The sequence below is a fragment of the Mchenga conophoros genome, linkage group LG12, assembly GCF_057382185.1.
Source record: "Mchenga conophoros isolate Kocher_MC1m ecotype Shallow Benthic linkage group LG12, M_conophoros_male_GT1.1, whole genome shotgun sequence".
Classification (NCBI taxonomy): domain Eukaryota; kingdom Metazoa; phylum Chordata; class Actinopteri; order Cichliformes; family Cichlidae; genus Mchenga; species Mchenga conophoros.
The window spans coordinates 36,657,177-36,678,430 of record NC_140537.1 but is presented as its reverse complement, the minus strand read 5'-3'; the positions used below and the strand labels follow the sequence as shown (position 1 = coordinate 36,678,430).

The 21,254-nt window shown below is 42.8% G+C and overlaps 1 protein-coding gene across 3 annotated transcripts in view; it reads left to right on the top strand.

Moving 5' to 3' along the window:
* Positions 1-20,960, top strand: part of ypel1 (yippee-like 1) — a 30,547-nt gene extending 9,587 nt beyond the window's left edge. For all 3 annotated transcript variants that reach the window (XM_085295572.1, XM_085295573.1, XM_085295571.1), the window contains exons 3-5: positions 12,756-12,799; positions 15,134-15,242; positions 16,399-20,960. In XM_085295572.1, coding sequence (XP_085151698.1) covers positions 12,756-12,799; positions 15,134-15,242; positions 16,399-16,488 — 243 coding nt within the window. In that variant the 3' untranslated portion in view covers positions 16,489-20,960. The remainder of the gene's footprint in view (positions 1-12,755; positions 12,800-15,133; positions 15,243-16,398) is intronic.
* The last annotated feature ends 294 nt before the right edge of the window (positions 20,961-21,254 follow it).

Sequence of the window (21,254 nt, the reverse complement as noted above, 5' to 3'; positions counted from 1 at the left end):
ACCTAATGTTGTGGTATTAAATGTATGTTTTACAACCAAATATTTACTTTCAGCCAGCTCAGCGAGCGGGCGTGCTCACGTGAATTTTGGGAGCTTTTGTTTTTTTTCTATTGTTCCTTCAAAATAAGAGCTCAGCTGCCTCGTGTTAGGAATAAGGTGGATCGTGTGCTTTAAAGCCTTAACAATGTGCTACAAGAGATTCACTGTGCAGTATTTTATAGACTGTATATCAAAAATGGTGTCACCTGCTGTGAAGGCTCAAGCTTTAGCATTGTTGATGCCGCCATGTTTATTTTTCCTTCTTTGGAGCTGGCGATGAAACCACCTTTAACCAAAACGTGGTTATCCATAACATGTGTCACATAACTTCATTATAAATACTTCTGAAGGCACAAACATGCTGAGGAGGTTCAGTGACTCAGTCAGATTACCTAAAGGCTCACAGGCTGCGAGTGGCTTTACCCGTCTGTGTCACAATCCACCTGTTACTCAAAGTGGGTCACCTCCTAGTATTGCATAACTTAAACAGCTGACATGTGTAAATAAAAACCTTACGGGTGTCATTGAGGGGAAACTGAAACTGCTGCGTGTTTGTTTAATATCAGGCTCTATGCTGTGCATTTAGGCTGTTAATCCTGGCAGTGCAATTGGGATTGACTCGCTTTTTGACACTTCATTTCTAACCCTGACTCTTGAACCCTAATCAGTGGAGATTTTAAATAAGTGATCCTCACTAGATGGAACTGAATTAGAAGCACAAGCAACACGCATGTGAATTTGTAAAGTTAGAGCTCTGAAAGTGTTTGTGCTGATTTATGCAGCTCACGGTTAAAATCGAGCTCTGATAATTATGCAGACTTATTTAGTATTTAGTATTTATTGTCATTGTCAAGAACAATGAAATTGCGTTTGGGGCTTCCATACAACCCAAAAAAAAAGAAGATCTGCAGATCAAAATGAATGGCATGTTTTCCTTAGTAACCATGGGGATGACTTTCTCAGGCAGTCATATTTGACAGCATGCTCGTTATATTTTGTGGTGAATAAATATGTCTAAACTGTGAAATCCCACTCAGCAATATCTGATATCAGTTCTGGCAAATGACACAGATGAAATTTTATGTGATGCTCAACTTGCTGCATCTCCACAGCTTGTGTACCTGTCCGCTCGGGCGTCTGCGTCTTGTTACTGCCCATAAATTCTCCGAGGCTGGGATGCTGGGCGGGGCTGCTATTATCACTGACGCTGCTCGAGCATGAAAGAGCTGGTCGCTCTATTAAAGTGTTACTGCTGTGGCTATTTTTGCTTCTGTGGCTGTTTTTGAGTTAAAAACGTCAAAGCTGAAAGAGCCGCTTTGGTTCGCTGAGCATCTTTGGTAACCTCGTACGTGCTTTGAAAATCTGAGATGGAAAAATCAAGACAGTCGAGCTTCGTATCTGCGCCGCTGGCCTGGGGACGTGTTTTTGTTTGTGTTAGCTCATATCGTATATTGTCATGATGTAGATAAGTGTGGCTTTAAAGAGCTGCATATTGCAAAATGTCAGAGATAATGTCTTCAGATTCCATAATCTCCATGAACAAAAGTTTTAAATAAGTCAATGCATGGATGGCAACACTTTAGAAAGCCACAAAAATCATTCAATCTCAGACGTTCATTGACTGAAAGTTTGAGGCTGATGAGCATGAAAACCTCAGCGCTCTTCTACTCACCTTACCTGTCATCGCTGGGCTGGTGTGACTAATATTCCTGTGATTGTGCTTTTCATTCTGACTTTACCCTTTTTTTAAGGTAAATTACCTTCATCATCATCCACTCCTGTCGAGTACGAACAGCGTAAAGGTGCTGGTAGAAATGATGTGTCACTCGTTGAATCCAGTGTTGCCGTCAGACTATTGTCAGAGAAATTCATCTCCGCGAGTCTGTGACCTGAAGCGAATCTAGACGACACATTATTATAAGCGTCATAAAGTGTCCGACGGTGCCAGTCTGGATTTAAAGTCGGGAATCTCAGGGAAAATCTCTGAAAACGCGAATATTAGGACCACTAATTTCCGCACAGTTTTCACAGTACCTGGTGGTGGGACTGGTTTTCAACTGGTCGCTGGTATCAACTCGTGACCCCTCCTCTGTGATGTGTCTGTGGAGTCAAATGTCTGCGTAGTCCTGTGGAAAAAAGCCTCAGTATTAACTTCCCATCATAAATGACTGCTGATCGTTTTGTTGCTGCCTGCACATAAATCCTGTCTTCACTAATGATCAATTCTAGCAGAGACCAAACCAAGCAAAAAACCTCATTTTACAGTCAGAGCGCACAGCAGGACGCTGAAGATTCAGCCAATTTCCCAAAATGAAATTGTCCTGCCAGGGCTGGTCATTCATCAGCCCACAGAGAGTGACAAATGTGAACCTGAGTCAAATACAAAGAGCTCTGTGGCCCCTTAAAGTCTGTTTATTACACGATTTCTGTATCGAAGTCCACGCTGGCATTTGGGGGCACAAACGCGCAAAGGTGTGAAAGCGTCGCTTTAACGCCGGTCGTGAATCGGCAGCTGGAGGGGAAAGTTTCAGAACTGTGAGATGAAGCAGAGCAGAAGTGGTGACCTTTACGTGTTACGACGGCGTGCTCCTCTGCGTTAAGGCCTTCCCGAGCGCTAAGCTGATTATTTAAATGGAAAAGTTGATCAATCTGAGCTTGGATCGACTGTGTGGAGGCTGCGCTGCTGTAATGACCTCACGTACGTCATGTGGTACTCACTTGGAAAAAACTGAAACCAAGTACAGTCGAGTAAGGGCTGGCATTTATTTTTACATTAAACATAAAGTATGCATAAGATAAAACAAAAACAACAACATGAAATCCGACATACCTGATAAAAAAGGTAAAAGAAAGAAAGACCTCCAAGTAAATAATTTGCCCACTCCAGCTCCGACGACCAAATACAAACAGTGGGGAAGAGGGTTAGCTCCACCCACCACAGCTCCCAAGCTAGCAAGGAGTATATATTCATGCTAGCATTTATGGCGCCTAAAACACATTTATGATACACACATACTACACACTTATAACATCTTACAAAAACAGGCTTAATAATGACAATAACTGAATTAAAATCGCAATCAGAAACATCCAGGTGGCTAAATATGCATTATATGTGTGTTTTAAAGTGTTGGAAAGAAATGACACCCACCTCTCCCACAGGGGAATTGTAGAAAAGGGGAGAGGCAAAAGGGGTACACTGTATTTATAGGATTGCACCAAAGAAGAAGAAGAAAAGAATGAGGAGGGGCTCTAACTGATAATGAACATAACTACAGGCTTGGAGGTCCTAAAAGTCAGGCATAAAAGGAGCAGTTTGGGAGTTTAGAGCACATTTTGGGTAATTATAACAATGTGATTTATGACCCTGATACATGGGTACTACTAGAACAGCTATAACATTACCACTGGCCCCTATGTCAAAAATCCAGTGTTTAAAAATTCTACATATATGTGCTAATTCTCTCCTGAAGCAAATGCTGATAACTCTGTTTGTTGGTGCAAGCACAACAGCACGCTCAGTGAAAAGCTTTACCAGCAGCCTCTCAGAAGGTTCGGAGGCCTCGAGGTGGTAAGTTTGGAGTTGCAAAGTCTGCACAACGACAATTTCACTGGGTTTTAATTTTTAACGAGTGTCATAAATCATGAATGGATGTGCCTTTGGCCTGAGAGAGGGGGGGGGTGTCCTCATTTATCTGCGCCTCACTTAACCTGTCGTGAGCCATGTCAGATATGTGGATTTATCTCCACGCGCAGCAAAGACTGTGACAGGGGAGAAAGGAGGTTTTATGCAGTGAAGGTTTATTGGATCCTGCGCGGGGAAATTAAATTGTTGCTCCAGCAAAGTTGAACTGAAACCGGGTGGCTGTGGGTGGTGGTGGGGGGGATAAAGCAATAAATGAAGAGAAGTTTAGCCGATGTGGCTCATGCAAATAACCTTCAGTTTATCAGCAGAAGAAAAATGTAGAGGGAAACATGATTCATTCATGGGATGTTATTTAAATCGAGGCACCATTGCTTGCTCTTGTAATTAATACATTTCTTTCGCGCTTTTGCAAATAGGAAGTCGATCGTGGAAGAAAAAGCTATTAAATGTAACTTTTATGACACGGCTCATCCTCAATGGTCAAAGCTGGATTTAAAAAAAAGTTTAGTTTTCATTACGCTGGATGAAAGTGAAGCTGAAACAATAATAACTGCCCTGTTGCTCAGTCATTCTCTTATCAGCGGCTCCTTGTTTACCATCAAGTAGCAGCTTGTTGTAATCTCCTCCATAACCTCTCGCTCAGTTGACACAGCGGCTGATGACGGCCGATCGGTGACTTACTGGATCAGGGCCGGTCCGCATGCTTTGAGGTCAGTTTGACTTTCTCTGTGTGACTTGGAGAAGACGAGCATGTAGCAGGGAACAGAACAAATGCTTTTACACACTCTTGGCTGCGATGGGCCGTCTCCGATTCAAACGGTGCCAAAACTAGAGGTCAGCTGCTGTTTTCCAGAGCAAAGTTCCCAGAGAGCTCTTTTTAAGGAAAATATGCAATACTGTGTGTTACTGAGTACAGGCCTGTGTGGTTAAGGTGCTGCTGAATCTGATCAGGCGTAATTTTGCATTGAAATGTCAGCCAAAAGAAGCCGCCTGTTTGCCTTTTGAAATATTTAATCTGCAGTTACACCAGCACTGCACGGCTCGAATGGCCGGTGTGGCAAATGTCTCACCGCGGTCATGTGTTATTATGAGCATCAAACCCACGTTTCCTGTGCTGCAGTCATTCTTCTTGATGTTGCCTCCCGTGTGACAAACTGTTAGATGGAAGCAACACAATAATGACGGTCAGAGCGGGAGGAGCTGAAGGTGTTGAAGGTTGTTGAGCCTGTCTGCTGGCTTTATTAAAGTCACGCCACATTGTTTCTCAGTGTTCCTCAGAGATGACACTGGAGCAGGAATGCTGGAAAACCAGCAGCACCAGAGCGCTTCTGTCTGGGAGCTGATTTATGACTTCACATTAGCCACGTCCGTGCTGGCCTTTGTTTGGTTTGTGGGCTTTATTTCCATGGGAATAAATTAAACCTGTCTTGTTTTCTCATGAATTATTGAGGAATCAAACCGCAGACATCCTGCTGCTGTGTTTACTAACATATAACCAGAGATGGTGTTGCTGTGGTTAAAGCTGAGAGGCGATGTTTGCGTCAGACTGCAGTCAGAAACGCCAACGCGCTTTAAAATGCCCCGCGCTGTTGTGACAAGTGCAAACGATTCAAGTAACAATTAGCCGACCAGCAAACTGGTGAATAATTACATTTGTTTAACTGGTCAGGAACACCAAGGCAACATTCACGAAACTCCCCGAACAATAACCGAGCTGGTTGGTGGTTTATGATGTTAAATAGTTATATACGGCCATAAAAATCTCTATTCTCCATCTGTTTCTTAGGAACGCGATTAGTTGGCAGTGCTAAACAGTTCCCAGTACACCACTGGAGTAAAGAGTGAAGTCACTGGGTTGTGTCGCTGTGTTTACTGGACTAATGCGACTGATGACGGACGACCTCTTTAAGCCAAACAATCCACGTCTATAATAATTGGATTTCATTAAGAGCGCTTCCTCGGACAGGCTGTTCTTCTCCGGCAGGTTTCAATGCTTAAAATGAGGCTCTTTGCTCCTATTCTGCCTTCATAACACTAATATCTATGTAGCATGTTTTTTTTTTTTCTGTAAATCCTGACCTGAAGTGCACGTAATATTTTTATTTTTCCCCCCAACTCACTTCATTGTTAGTTTTAATTAAAAAAGGTAAAAGGCGTCCAGAGAGATCAGATGCTACAAAAGGCTGCGTGCACTTCATTTGGATGCAGATATTTCAGCTGAAGTTCAATTAGCAGCCTTTCATCGGGGTAAGTGTCAAAAGGGTTTCTCAAGGCCGCCGTGCATGTGCTTCCTCCTGCAGCCTCGCAGGAGATAATTTCACAATCGTAGCTCCTGCAGTTCAAGCGCCGCATAATTAATACAGAAAGCAATCAGAACACGGCCAGAAAAACTGCAAATGTCAGGAAAACCTGCGACGCAGCGCAGCAGTAAATGTATTTTGTTGCATAATGCTGCCACGTGGACTCACAGCCACAGTAACAGACGCTTTGCCTCCTTCATACGAGTGCAGGAATGCATTTTCAGTCTTTTTCTATTGTTTGAGAACTTGCAATTGAATGATTTTATTTTTAAAGTAGAGATGTCTCTCAAAATAGGGCAACATACGATTATGTCTTTGACCACCAGTATGTCACCTAAAGTAGTATAATCCATGTAACTGTAGAGAGGCTAATTTTGAGGATAATTATCAATAACATGAGTGCTGATTTAAATTTCCTAGCAATCATTTCAAAATAAAATAACCATCGTAGTTACAAAATAAAAGTTCTGCCCATGCTCAACATCACCTGAACCCCTTGTTTGACTTTTGAGCTAAAGAAAGTTTGTATTCAGCAGTTTTTTAAATATTGTCATGTGATTCAAAATAATGAAAAAGCTTTGAAACCTGCGAGTGACTCGACCCGCAGGCCTCCTGTTCTCAGGTCCAGCTTACGACGGTGACGTCAGGGAGCAGAGCGCTGACGGATGTGACCGTTTAATATGTTTCCAAAATTTCATTTCAAGTGTTGTTAGATCACATCAGGACCCCTCCGAATGTTCTCCTTGCAGCACTCTGATTGGTGTTTCTCGCTCCGCTTTATGTGGAAGCGTCGTTGTTTATTGTTGACCCGGTTGTGATCTTTGTTGATGGATAAAAAACACAAACGTGCATTTTAATGTCTGATTTCACACAAATGCATCGTACCGTGAAAACATCCATCTGGAAATCATTCTTAATATCTCGATATTGATTGTTGACCGTACCTCACACTGATCTATTAATAAACTCCTCTTTCTGCGCCACACCTCGCTGCCGTGTGTGTTCAGTCCAAGGCGGCATCGCTGGACCTCAGCATCGAGCCTTCTAAGCCGATTATGTTACTCAGGAGAAGATGACACCGTAGTCTGGTGTTTTCCACTGCATGGTGCCAAGGACCGCTCGCCTTGTCCATGTTTGATTTTCATCTCGAGTGAAAGTATCTCGCACCGGTAGTGCGTTATGTGGGGTTTTTTCATTGTACGTGGTCTAAGCAGAGGAGAAAGTAGTTCCTGAGCCCTGTTTAAAAACAAAAACACAAAGGGAAGTGTTGGAGGAGATCTGCAGGTTCTGACAGATTTCTCTCCATCGCTGCAGCCTGGGTGCTGGAAATCCCCTGAGTCAGGTATAAAAAAGAAGAGTGGGGGAAAAATGTTTCGTTACCGAGCTTGTGCACAGAGTCTTCGAGGCATGCCAGGCAGCGAGGGAAGATGCAGATGGAGCAGCCTGAAAGAGAGGATTAACCTGAGCACATGGACCAGAAGGAAGTATGGCAGGCACAGTGGCCTCCCCCCTCCCGCTTCAGCCACTAAACTAAATATGTTTATTACCCCAGCCCTGAGTGGAGATGGTGATGTATGTTTTTTATAGTGGAAACCTGATGAAAATGTTTGAGGCAGTCTTGGGATTGATGTGCATCAGCATCAGTTAATGTGCAGATTATATGTTTCATAGAACACTGATGATGCATTTAAATCACTTGTACGGCTGTTTATCAATTAAAAGAGGAATTAATCAAACAAATGCAATATTTATAATATTTTATGTCTGTTTATTTCCTGGGCTGATTCCTGCAAACTGCTGCAGCAAAGCATGCAAAGTAAATAAACATATTTAAGCTGGATTTTAAGTTTGCCAGCAAACATGTTCCTCGGGAAATGATGCTAGATTGTTGCTGTAGGATATATATCTATTTTATATTTATATTACAGCAGACAACTTTTTAAATATATTTCTCACTGTTCTGATTGAGTTGAGGCTAAAACTGTGCCGATATCCAGGCCTGACTTGTTACAGTTCCTAAGCTCTGATTCTATGGTCTGTTTTTGTCACTGATTTGTTAACATGAAGGGCAGCTAGACAATCAATGACACGGTTTAATTTCAGTCAACACCTTCAACCCAAACACGCTGAACACAAGACGCGCAGGCACAAAATCTGATCGGACACGTGTTGTTGTTGTCATCCTGAGCACGCAGCTTCTTTTCAGCATCGCTGTCGCTTCATATTTTTATCAGATGCGGGTTACAGATAGCGATACGGCATCCTGAAATCAGAGCAGCGGTTAAGAGCAGAGCGTGAAGGCCTGCAGTGTGAACGTGGTCCTGGAGCGGGAGGATGCCGCCCGAATACTGACGAGGAGGCTGAGTGTCTCATTCAGCACCTTGGCCTCGTCCCACCCATCGGGCTGATGGAAGTCCCTCTAATGGATTTATCGCACTTTTCATTTCTCACCATTAACAGACGCAGCTCCTTTTTCGTCTTTCTTTTTTAAACCATCTTTAACTGGAAGTTTGCCTGTGACAGAGAAGTCAGTTTAATATTGCTCTTCTTTCTCTCTTCTTTAAAAAAAACTCCATTTGACCAGGAAGGTTTTGTTGAACCTTTTCGCAGCAACATCAGCGGTGATGTTTAGCGGTGATTGTCTCACTTATAGACAAAAGTCCTCACCTACAGTACATCCATCGCACCTGTGGGTTACAGACAATTTCAGTTTTATTTTAATGGCATCACTTCACAACAAAAACGATCTCATGGAGAGAGAGAAAGCCCCAATGATTCAACAATCCCATATCTGCAAACACTTGGTGACAGTGGGAAGAAAGAACGGCATATTAAGAGAGGCAAACAAAACTGGATGCCTCTAAGAGGATCACAAACCTTTAGATGACCAGATATCCTGTAATGATCACACCAAGAGTGCAACATGGAAAAAGGACTAAAACTTTAAATGCGTCCACTCGCAGGAAAACGTTGAGTGGGAACACTGGAGTGTGTCTCAAATATTTGGATGAGCCACAACATTTCAGGAAAGATGAGATAAAAGTTTTAAAGCCTCGTCCTGACTGTGCAGCACGGCGGAGGAATCATCGTGGTTCAGCGCTGCTTTTGAACCAATGAATGCAAAAGTTTAGCAAGGTTCACAGGCGGGTTTGGGTAATGCAACAACACAGAGACTCAAAGCAGCAAGTAAACCAAAAACTGCAGTTTCAAATAAGAAAACTGAGGTTTGGAGGGATGACATGAAAAGGACAATTTCTTCTATAATCAAGTTCAAACTGCGTCTCATTAGTTCATGTTGAAGTTTCACATAAGCTCTGATATGTCCCGTCGGCGCATATCTGTGAGTGAACGCTACAGGACTTATAATAAAACAGAAGCCAACACAAACTCTACAAACACCAGATCTACTTTCCTTACAAACGCTGTCTAACTGAATTTATACAGAGCCTTGGGATTTAAGAAGATTAAGTTGGAGCTGAGCTTCACCTGCAACAGCCAACATCTGTTCAAACAGATGGTAAAAGTTGACCTCAGCGTGTTTGTTATAAGAGCTCTGAGTTAATCTCTTTTCTTTCCTTTTTTTTAAACACAAGTGTTTGTTTCACAGCTTCTCTTTCATTTTTATGGCGTCATTTTAAGAAGAAATGCCAGTGACACAGCACACTCACTGCTCTCACGGTGGATTTGTGTATCGTGTGTTTGGCTGAAGGAGAAGATTTCTGTGTGCGAGGTCTTGTTCCCTTTAGTCCCATGTGGTCAACAGGATATTCAGGGATTTTGAGATTTGCTTTGTAGAATTTATTTCTTGGGAACAAGCGTTTTAAAACAAGTGTGATTGCAGCAGCTTAAAGAAATGAGCTTGGTAACCACACTCCAGTTTTTGTCATGTTTTATTAAGCAGCAAAAAAAAAAAGCTGTGTGAATATTTCCAGCTGGTATCTGATTCTTGCTGCATGGTTAAACAGTCAACAGAGCAGTCCCTGGGATGTCTAGCTGGACCGCTGGTAGGCTGGAGGACGCTCGGGTTGCCGCCTGTCTCCCAAAGCTACTATCCGAATTTCTTTCTCTCTTTTTTTCTTTTTAATCTTGTAGGATTTTCTGTTGCTAATGTTTTAGTGAATGTTGCAGCAGCTCGAGAAAAAAACACAAGCAAAGTAAAAATAGACTGTGGGAAACAGATAAGGGCAGCAAGAGATGGAGCCTTTTGCCAGTTGTTCAGCTGATGGCGAGCCACAGAGCAGCACAGATATGACAGAGTAACCCGCCACCCTCTCTGGCCTAAACGCTGCCGAGGACTTGTTGTTAACTCCACGGGGACCGACCCAGTTCCCTCTCGCAGCTAAAGGTCACATGTCTTGTGGCGCTGGACTGCACTGCATGTGTGCATAGATTTCCCTTCAAACACAAACACCAAAGTTAAGGATGTGACAGTAAGAGTTCTGCAGAGAGAAGGGTTTCCTTTTTTGCACCTCAAATTTGTTGCTGGGACGAACTGCTAACGTCTGAAATTCAACTTTGCCGGTTTGGACAGATGCTGGGCAGTTAAAGATGTCCCCCGGGCCTCAGTGCTGGTTGTGGCTGTGGTCAGTGAAGGAGGCAGCTGGTGCTCCTATTAGGCGGTATTAGCTCAGCGCCCTCAACCGCAACAACAAATGTATCTGCCACACTCATTTGCAATGGAAAAAGCAAAGCCGATCGAGGCCTGTCGCCCAGCCTGGGATGACGGGACCAGAGGATGGAAGCCTGGCAGGCTCTGTTGTCACTCACTGTGACGGCTTTACTGCGCTCTGTTTACATTTTACAGAACAGTCGTGTGTATGTTTAATGGCAGGCAAATAGCAGGATAGTAAAAAAGGCCAGTTTTCTTTTTATTACCTCCAACAGCAATCAGGACTACATATGTGAGTGAGTGTACCCTCCAGTATTACTGAAACAGCCCCAACAATTGGCCACTCCCCTGTAAACAAACTTGGTGACTGTGGGGAGAAAGAACTCCCTCCCGGTCAGCAGCAGGCGTCGGCTGTCCCTCAGGGACCTGCTGGAGCGACACTACCATAAGTTGTTTGTGCAAGCGTCTTCTTAGGACCTATAGTCAGATTTTAAGTTTAAGCGACCTCTAGTGGCTCTGTGTGGAAATGCAGTAACATGTGCACTATGTGCGTTAACTTTAAACATTGTGGATTTGCTTTTTATTCTTTTTAAGATTGTGTCTCTATTTTAAACCAACTCCTGATCTGTAGCATACTACTGTAAAGTATTAATTTTGAATTATCAATGTAAAATTCTCTTTAATTGTGTCTTTGGTTTATTTTTGGCAGATGCTATCAGACTCACATCTGCTAACGGCTAAACGTGTCATGCCGATATAATATGAACCTGGGTAGTTCTGTCTGTGATAGTCCCACTTCCCACAGGTAAGGCATAGCAAGCTTTATCTGCCTCGACAATAATGGGAACCATGATTTACTAAATGAACACGATGTTATATTAAATGCAACATGGAACTAGTGATTGAGCCTATAAAGTAATCTGGAAAGTATTTACTGAGCTCATGGAGGAAGTGAGAATCAGGCCCGTTTTCCCATAGATTACTATACAACCAGACATCTTTGCAACAATAGGAATCACCCCTGCTGGACATTTGAATGACTGCAAGTTTAAGGCACTTTCTTGTTTGCTTCACGTTCTCTCTGTAAACAGCTCAGCAGGCTCATCTGTGCTACTCTCAGACAAAACCTGCCGCTGTCATTGGTTTGTTCTCATCATTTCTGTAAATGAAGACTGAAACACCCCAAAAATGTTATTTGAGTACTTGACTCAAAGTTTCTTTTGTTTGCAGCAGCATGTAAAGCGCTATACAAATACAGGCCATTTACCATGAACACATAGGACCCCCGGTTACCCACATCATCCTTCTCTGCAGAGACATTTTTAATTCCAGCCTCATAAGGAAGGCTGTGTTTGATTTGCCTCAAGGAATCCCTGCTTATGCTATTTTCAGGGATGTAAACATAACAGTTCCTGTCTAACGAGAAAACTCCACGGGGTGCGTTTAATAAAACTGATGCAGGGTTTTCAGCTCATTTTGGGGGTGATGATGATGATTAAAGTAGTTATTATTAGCTGTGTGTGTGCGGGTGTGTGAATCCCTGTTAAACTGCAGCATTCCTCAGACATCAGTCTTCTATCAACTGCTGTGAAAGCTGCTTTGTTGTTCAGCAGATGCACTGAATACCTGGAGCTGCATGTCAACAGTGGAGCTTGAAATGTTGAGATTGCAGGCGGAAAAACTGTAAAAATGTGACTCATTAGATTTTTACCTTGATTTTATATGATCCATTTATTCAAAACAAACTTTCATCTGTTTCCTCATAGCCCTACTTGTACTTTAATACTCTACTTTTGAGTAGAGTATTGACCTCTTCTTACATGACTGTCCATGCAGTACTTAGCAGAAACTGAAGTTTGTGAATACTGAGTCATTGTTTATGTGGTCTAATGTTTTTACTGCTCTCACGTCCACATTATTCATAGACCTGTCTGTGTTGTTTATCTGCTCAGGCTTCTGCATTTTTGAGCCTCATTTTATTCCTTACCTGCAGCCAAACTTGTGCAGGACTGTTGATAAGGTGGAAGAACAAGAATGCACAGCAGTCGAGGGGGGAGAAGCACCCCGGGGCGTCAGATGCTGACATTCTTGAACTCAGCGGTGCGGCGCAGCTCTTTAATGTCAACTTACATGATGTCTTTTTCTCTCTCTCTGGTTTCAGTCATTTCAAGGCAGTCAAGGAAGAGCCTATCTGTTTAATTCAGTGTAAGTATGAATCTCACACCTCCAGCTCACCCTCCTTGTTTCTCATATAAGCAGTCTGACCTATAGCTTAGTTTGGCTTTAAAACACAGTTCAGTTATCTGAATTCTTCTTTCACTCCACTTTGCTTTCAACATTTGCCACTTTCATCAGTTGAAACACCATGTTAGCTGATGAAATGTTGAAAGCACTTTCTTCTTAACTGCACAGGCCAAAATTTTGAACTGAAAGAGGAACGATCACCTCCACTAACCCCGTTCACTTCTGCAGAATTTGCCGGAGTAGCCATTTACAGTTATTTTGATAAGTTCTACTCAGCACATGCTTTATGCACGCACATAATCACTGTTCAGGAAAAGCACACTTAAAGCAACCCATCCTTTAATTAATAGTTCCCACCCCCATGTCCTCATAGATGCACACATTCCAGTGATGAAGGTTCATAGGAGGAAATGTTGTGCCGGGATGCTTCTTTGTACACCTGCATCTTATCAGTGCACTGCTGCAGCCAGAGCTGTTAGCATGAGATGCACATAAATTTTCATGCTCTCGGAGCATGGATCTGTCATGCATGCAGACTGCACCACAGTTGGCTTACAAACACCTCCTTTAGGTGGCCTCTGTGGGTTCATAAAATGATATTGCATGCTAGAAAATTTAACTACAAACACTCAAAGGAACTGCAGATTTCTGGCACCATAGTGACTCAGAAACAGTCTGGTTCCAGTTTGCAGCAGCCAAGCCCAGCAAGCGCTGATTTATTTGGTGTTTTGCAGGTCAAACGATGTCAAAATAATTGTAGTTTTCAGTTTAGATCACACACACGACCAGTTCAGCTTTTGCACTATTTCTAATCATGTTTTAATGAGTCCAGTCATTAATTTATCATTTGACCTGGAAACAAACAAATCATTTCTTACCGGTAAACACAGGACGAACTTCCATTCTTTCAGAGTTTCAGTCCGTGCTGCAGAAAAAGCTGGTTAGCATTCATCTCTTTGAACCTGAGAGCAAGTTTTACCGGTCTATTTCTTGGTTGGTTGGTTTTTGGGACTCTGCTCTCAGTCTTAATGAACCGCGCAGAAGCCGCCCCCCGCTCTGCCCCCCAGAGCCCCGAGACATTTTGAGACAGTGTTGCTTTTCAGCAGCTTCGTGCCACCCGACTCTGAATTACATTGTTTCACCTGTCACAATGAATCGAATGAGAGAAGCAGTCTACGAGCGTCTGAATAAATGATTCCGAACAATGTGAAAGCAACCGAACCCCTGAGACGAAGCTTATGGTGCGCTGCAGGTAAAAAGACATTTAGGCTGAAAAACAGAAACATTTGTGGTGGAGGGAAAAAAACTAAAGGTTTGCAGACATCTACCGGTTGCTTGGTTACATATAATAATTTCAAAAGGAGTGTGTTTCTTATGACGTGTTCGTTTAATTAAAACGCCACTCAAACTTCTCTGCAGCGCAGCGTTTTTAAAGGGCCAGTTCACCACAAAAAGCAGTCCAGTCAGTCTGCCTGGATTGTTTTGCTGGGAGTTATCAGACGTGTCTGCCTTTCTCCTCATGAGGCTGAGCATCAGGCGCTTTTCTTTCTTGTGTCTACATCTGCCAACAAATCCAAGCGTGCAGCTCGCTGACAGTACAGGTCAGCCGAGGTAGACGTGAATGTTTACATATTCTCACACCGTCACAGGTTGCTGCACCTCTGCGCGGCAATACCAGTTCGTCAGCAAATTAAGTAAGACGCCAAGGTTCGTGGTATTTTCAAGGAAAGGCTGACGTCTGTAGAGCTGATGTGTCCCTACCTGGTAAATTTAAAGCAGAGGATTTAACAACACAACAAAGATTTTGGGGGCAAACTAAGAGCAAAGTGTCAGCGTCGAGTCATTCTTAACACGTTTATCTTTGCGTTGCTTTCACTCCTGAAACTTTCTGCAAGAAAATAAGATTCGGTCTATACAAAATGGTTTAGGTAGATTTAGGCGCGATCGTGGCTCAAGAGTTGGGAGTTCGTCTTGTAACTGGAAGGTTGCCGGTTCGAGCCCCGGCTCTGACAGTCTCGGTCGTTGTGTCCTTGGGCAAGACACTTCACCCGTTGCCTACTGGTGGTGGTCAGAGGGCCCGGTGGCGCCCCAGGGCAGCTGTGGCTTGCCATCGCCAGTGCGTGAATGTGTGGATGACTGAATGTAGTGTAAAGCGCTTTGGGGTCCTTGGGACTAAGTAAAGCGCTGTACAAATACAGGCCATTTACCATATTTAATCACAGGGCCTCTATTTATGCTCTGCTTTAATTTCCTTGACCCTTGTGACCTTTCCTGATCTCCCTGCCTTCCTTACAGGGTGAATGTCGGCTGCGGGCCAGCAGAGGAGCGGGTTCTCCTCACAGGTTTACATGCTGTGGCTGATATCTACTGTGAAAACTGTAAAACCACCCTTGGTTGGAAATATGTAAGTAATTTGCTATTTAAACTTTCCCCGTCTGTCTTGATGGATCACTTAAGGCTGCTGCTTTGTTGTTTTGCATCTGTGTGGTTTTTCTAGTTTCTGAGAGAACACATTATGCTGTTACAGGTCAGAAGAACGAGGTTGCTCTCATTAAAGCAATGCTCATTAAAGAAACTGTGACACTTTTTCTTTTTTTAAATACTCAGGTTTTTGTTTGGGCTCAGAGATTGAACACTCTGTGGTATCCAAGTGTGCAAGATAATTACAGTGCCGAAAGGTTGGCTGCAGACAGCCAGGCTGGTACCTCTGAGAGTCTACAGTGATTAAATGTCAGGCCGTTTTGAAGAGGCTTGTCCTGGTAATTGTGTGAAAAGAGTATAGAAGGGTGTAAAATAACTAAACACGGTATAAAGACAGGGACTCACTTAAAGCTGCTGCTTCAGTGACAAAAACAATTAGAGATTCTCCGAAAAGCCCTGCAAGCAAAGCAGAGCAGGACTGGTTTACAAGGCAAACCAGGCTGAGCAAATATTCACAGAAGCAGACTCGCACGAGTCTCCCGGAGCTCAGCAGGGCCGGGACATATGCCGGAAATCATACAGCACTTAACGAGATGCACTGCCGGTCTGGAAGTTTAGACCTTTGAACGAAGCGATCTGGACACCGGAGGAAATATTTCTCATATTTCTCTCTGCGTCTCTCAAAGCCCTGCTGTTCTCTGACGGTGATGTGATAGATGGTGATAGTGCTACATCAATGTGTTCATCTTGGATGCTTGAATGCTGCCTCTACGCTTCCCATGTTCTCCATATAAAAAAGGGCTGGGACAAAATCGCCAGTCTTTCTGTCTTTTTGTGTGTTTTTATAACTATTTTAAAACAAAAAACGGAAGATGTAAGCGTGCCAGATTTTAGCAAAGCTGCTAATTTACATCAGCAGTCCCTGCAGAGCACGTTAGTCTATATGATGCACCGGTGATGGTTACAAAGATGCACCGATATAGGAGAAAAGTAAAGTGAGCACAGATGAGCCACTGAGATATGAAGAGCAGCTGTTTATTGCTCTTTTTCCACTTGTATTCCCACTGTCACTCGTTTTGTTTGATAATGTGTTTTTCTTTTTCCTGACTGATTCTCTGATGTTTTTCCTCTTTTAACAGGAGCACGCGTTTGAAAGCAGTCAAAAGTACAAAGAGGGAAAGTTCATCATCGAGCTGGCTCACATGATCAAGGACAACGGGTGGGAGTGACGCTCCGCCTCTCCGTTTGTTTTTCTTGTTTTTGTTGTTGTTTTTCTGACCTGGGAATGCTCTTTATCGAACTACAGGGGGAGGGCGCTCGTCCGGCCCTCCCTCCACCAGCCCCCACACTTTCCTAACAGTTAAAAAAATCAAACACCTCCACCTTCCCGCCTTCTCCACGTGCACACGCACCCACCTGCTCATTGTGAAAGTGAACAAACGGCGACCGCCGAGTGGAGCGACTCGTTGAAAAACGACGTCATGTGAGTCCCGCCGTTACTTCCCCAGAGCTTTTGGGATCGACCCCGCCCACTCTCAACCCGCCGCCGCCCCACCGAAACACGCTTACAAGTGATTGTGGTGACGTGTCGACCACTATGCGAAGGAAGAGAGAGACTTCACCGAGAGGACGTTTCTTTCTTTTCTTGATGGATGACTTTGGTTATTTTAATGTTATTTGCTTCAGTTTTAACGTCGGGTTTGGTAAAGATTTGGTTTGGCAGCCGATGGATGTTACTGGTTAGCATTATATTTTATTTCCCTGTCAAGTCTGTGTTTATTCATTTTGTCGGCTTGGTGTATCTCTGCCTCTAGCTGAGCATGCTTTTCTTTGCTAATGTCCAAATGAGTAATCAGGGATGGGTGAGGAGCAGAGGGGGAAAGGGAGTTTATCGTAGTTGCAAATATGTAGCAGCATCTTGCTTTCTTTCTTTTTTTCTTTTTTAAAGAGGCAAAGAATGAGTTTGCAGTATTGTGGAATTTTATACCTGATATTTTTCTGTTTTTACCCTTTTTTTCGACTTTCTTTTTCCCTCTTTCTGGTACTTTTCAGCACCCAAAAGCATTGAAAGCAGCACCTAGTATTCGTTTGACATAAATGGGTATATATATACGTATACATAGATCTATAGATACATATTTGTAGTGTTTGGCTAATTGCGATTGTGGCTGGTCCCAGTTTGCAGCAGTACCACGAGTGAAAGACGAAAAAGGAGCAGAAATGGTTATTAGACTGGGGATCCTTCCATCAGTGCCCACACATCATAAAACACGATGACAGAGTGTATTATCCCATTGTCTGGTAATGAAACAATAAGAGACACTTACATATGAATATAAATACACATACTATGATTACATATCCATAAATACTATGAAAATGTTCGTAGTACGTCGATATTGGAACATGGTTTCTATATATATATATATTTGCTGTCACGCACATATGTATATATGCATATTACTGTGTGTATATATGCATTTTGTGTGTGTGTGTGGTCATGCATTATACAGTGGCATACTTGAACGACTTCGTTTGCACTTTGCAGAGGCGTTTGGTCCATCGCGGTTTGGAGGCAAAATGTTTGTTCGCTCTCGTTTCCCAATGGCCTTCTCACAGATGAACGACAGATTGTTGGAGATGGAAAGGAAGCTGGAGCAGGAGGGCTTCGTCGACTCTGGTATGCTTAGCAGCTGCCTGTTAGATACTTTGAGGAAATTTGGTTTCATTTTGTTTAAATTCCAGGTTTCCTCTCACTTCTTCCACACCACAAAGTAGTTTCCAATTTTTTGCTGCTATCCTGGAAATCCCGCCGCTTCGCCCCGTTCTTCTAGATCTTTTGCACTTTACGTCCTTCTCTCTCTCTCTCGGAGCGTATGAATCGTCTCTTTGTGGACATCATCTGTGATTTGCCTCCAAGCCGTATGATTCTTGTGCCTCTTCAAAACACGAACGGCCTCCCTCTACTTGTTTTCTTTTATTTTTCCTTCTGTTGTGCAGTGCATAACTCTGAAAACTTTCATGTGAACCGATGTGTCTTCCCCTTCCCTTCGCCCCCTTCCTGGTTCAAAGAAGTAGCCCTCGAAATAACATTTTTCACCAAAATCCTCAGAGCTCTATGGATAACAGAGACTTGGTATATATACACACATATATTTTCTACGTTCAGATTTAAAGGTGCAAAAACAGATGGATATTCAGTATATTATTTCTCAGAGTAAAGCAAAGAGGAGGAAGAGGTTGCCCGGGACTTGTTGGACTTTTTAATCAGAGGGATTAAAAAGATGGCAGCAGGTGATGGTGTGGGCAGGTGATGGTGTGGGCAGGGTGGGACACGATGGGAGAGATTTTAAAAAAAAAAATTAAAAAAAAAAAATCAGCAGTGATTGATTACTTTGCCGGCAAGGTCAGTCAGATCACACGACCTTTTAACCTAAAACTATGACAATGCAAACCCTTGATAGTTAGCAGTGATACCTACTTGAAATATAAATACATAAACAGCTAAGATATTGGCCCGTGTTACAGTTTTTGTACATAAAGTAACATATTTAAGGTTTTATACGTATTTCTACTGGGTTAGTTCTTTTACTTCCCCTACTTGAAGCACTTTTGTTCACCGTACCTCTGGCTGTGTGGTGTCTGGCGTGTGCGCATACATGCATGTGTGTTAATCCACATGCATGCCTGCACACCAAAGCGAATGTTTACCTTCTCTTCCTCAGTTTTCCCCTCTTTCCTTTTTGAGTTTTCCTGGTGTGTTTTTTTTCTTCCCTTTCACAGCTGTTTGGTTTCGCTGTCTCGCCCGCTGATCTGCGAGGTTGACAGCCAGGTTAGTTTGTTTGGAAGTGATTTATCCCCCGTTTGGTTTGTTTGCTTTTTTTTCTGTTAGCTTGTTTATTTAGCTTGTGTGGTAAGAGCCCGTTAGAGGGCCAGTGTTTAGGTCTCTGCTGAGCCATGTAGACGTTGAGGGCGAGCTGGAATCTCCCACCATGTCGCAGGGAGAGCCTTTACCAAGACCCTTTGGCCACCGCAGTCAGTGTCTCCTGTGCTGAGGGCTTTCAGGTGTAGAAATGCACCCTGTGGCAGCTATGTCGGAGGTCATTAGTTTGCGGCAACACTGGCTGTGAATATCTGATTGTATTTTTTGAACGTATTCATTCTCGTGGTGTTTTTCTTTTTTTGTGTAAAAGTGAACTGTTACTCCCCTTATCTATTTGATTGAATGGCTTGTTTTGATGATAATAGCCTGTTTTAGTCACATCTCAGTTCTGGTGCTGCATCCTTTCGATGTTTTGCAGGACACGCAGGGCCTGTCAAATGCAGGCAAGAATTTGCAGGTCTGTCCAACAACTTAATGCATAGAGTGTTGAGCGCAGCTGCAAGAGTTAACCCCGTAGCATCGTTTGGGCGTGTGCTCAGAGGTGCAACAAACTTCTTTGCGGATGTCGTATCAAACTTTTAATGGCCTGTTTTTGAGTCCAAATTCTAAAGTATTGAAAGATGATGTGAAAGATTTGAGGTCCTTCAGCCAGAACTAGCTTGTCTTTCCATTTCCTGGTAACAAGCTGGAAAACTACAGACTGGAAGGCCATCGGATAAAACAGTCATTGCATTAAAGCCATGTCTTCTTCCACATGTCGTGAGATTTGGTCAGTTTAAAGCTACAAACATTAGATGTTCACATGAACGCATGAATGCATCGTTAGATGCTCGAAGGTTGCAGCTCCTGAACTATGATGAGCTTTTATTAAAACAGCAAAGTCTGATTGCATTAACATAACAATGCCACAGCCCCTGCCTTTAGGTTGGTTTACCTCTGTGAACTTTCCACACACTCAGTCTCACAAGACCAGCACCGGTAGCAAAATTTGGAAAGAAATCTACCTTACAGGACTGTTTGTGTCTATCTGAATCATTACTGAATGCACACACACAGTTGTACGATTTCCCTCTGCTACATGCACACAGCCAGTTTCTCTTGAGGACCTCCACATGGCAGCAGCAGCAGTTTCTGGGAGCGACCCGACTGCAGAGCCTCTGTACTCTTCCCTTCGATAAGTCAGTCAAAATTGAACCAACAAAAAGCAGCTGCCAGTGTCACCGCCAGTGCGTACCAAATAAAGACCCAGGCTCTATCGAATGCATCAGTGTCATGTGTCAGCGGGCAGGAACGAAGCCAGGGGCCACGGTCGATGGGCCCCTGGAGATTCGACTGCGATACCAAAATCAAAGAGTAGAAAACCTGTCACCTATGACATTGTCTTTCTGTAGAATGTTTTGATTCTCTGAAATACAGCGTCAAAGCAGCCTGGATGAAAAATGTAGATATTTGCTGCTGAAAACTGTTTACTTTTTATTGTTGTTCTGTTGTTATCGTGGCACTGGCTACCTACTTTTTGCGCTCTGTTACTGTCTAAACAGGATGTTGATCAAAGGCTAGATGGGTATACGGGGAAAAGACTGTACAAGTTCTTTTCTTAGGACTGTTAAACTACAGTTTGAGGTCTAAAAGCATGTTGTATTTATGATGTCGTGCCTGTTTTTTGTTTTTTTTTTCTTCCTAAATTTTAAAGCAAATATTCTGCTTTTTATTTGACTACATTGCTTTGCATTCTGTCTTATTAAAGCCATGTCACATGTCTGTTTTCACTCTAATGTAAACTATCAGATATCACAATAAAATTTTCAATGGCATTAAGTCTCAGTTTGTCAGAAGGTGTCATTATTTTTACATTTTAAATTTCATATGCCATTTTCCGTAGCACATTAACTTTTTCTGAATGTGTGCAAGTAAGAGAGCTTTTTGTATATTAAATTTTTAAACATATACAATCTAAAGATTATGCAACTTTTATTATTTATATTTTGAAATGTAAAGAGTAAGCAACCAAGTGCTACTAATGAAATCACTTGATTAATTAATCATTAATCAGAATGACCCTCCATAAACGTCATAAACATCAGCCATGAGAGAAGCAACTGTTGCCACTTT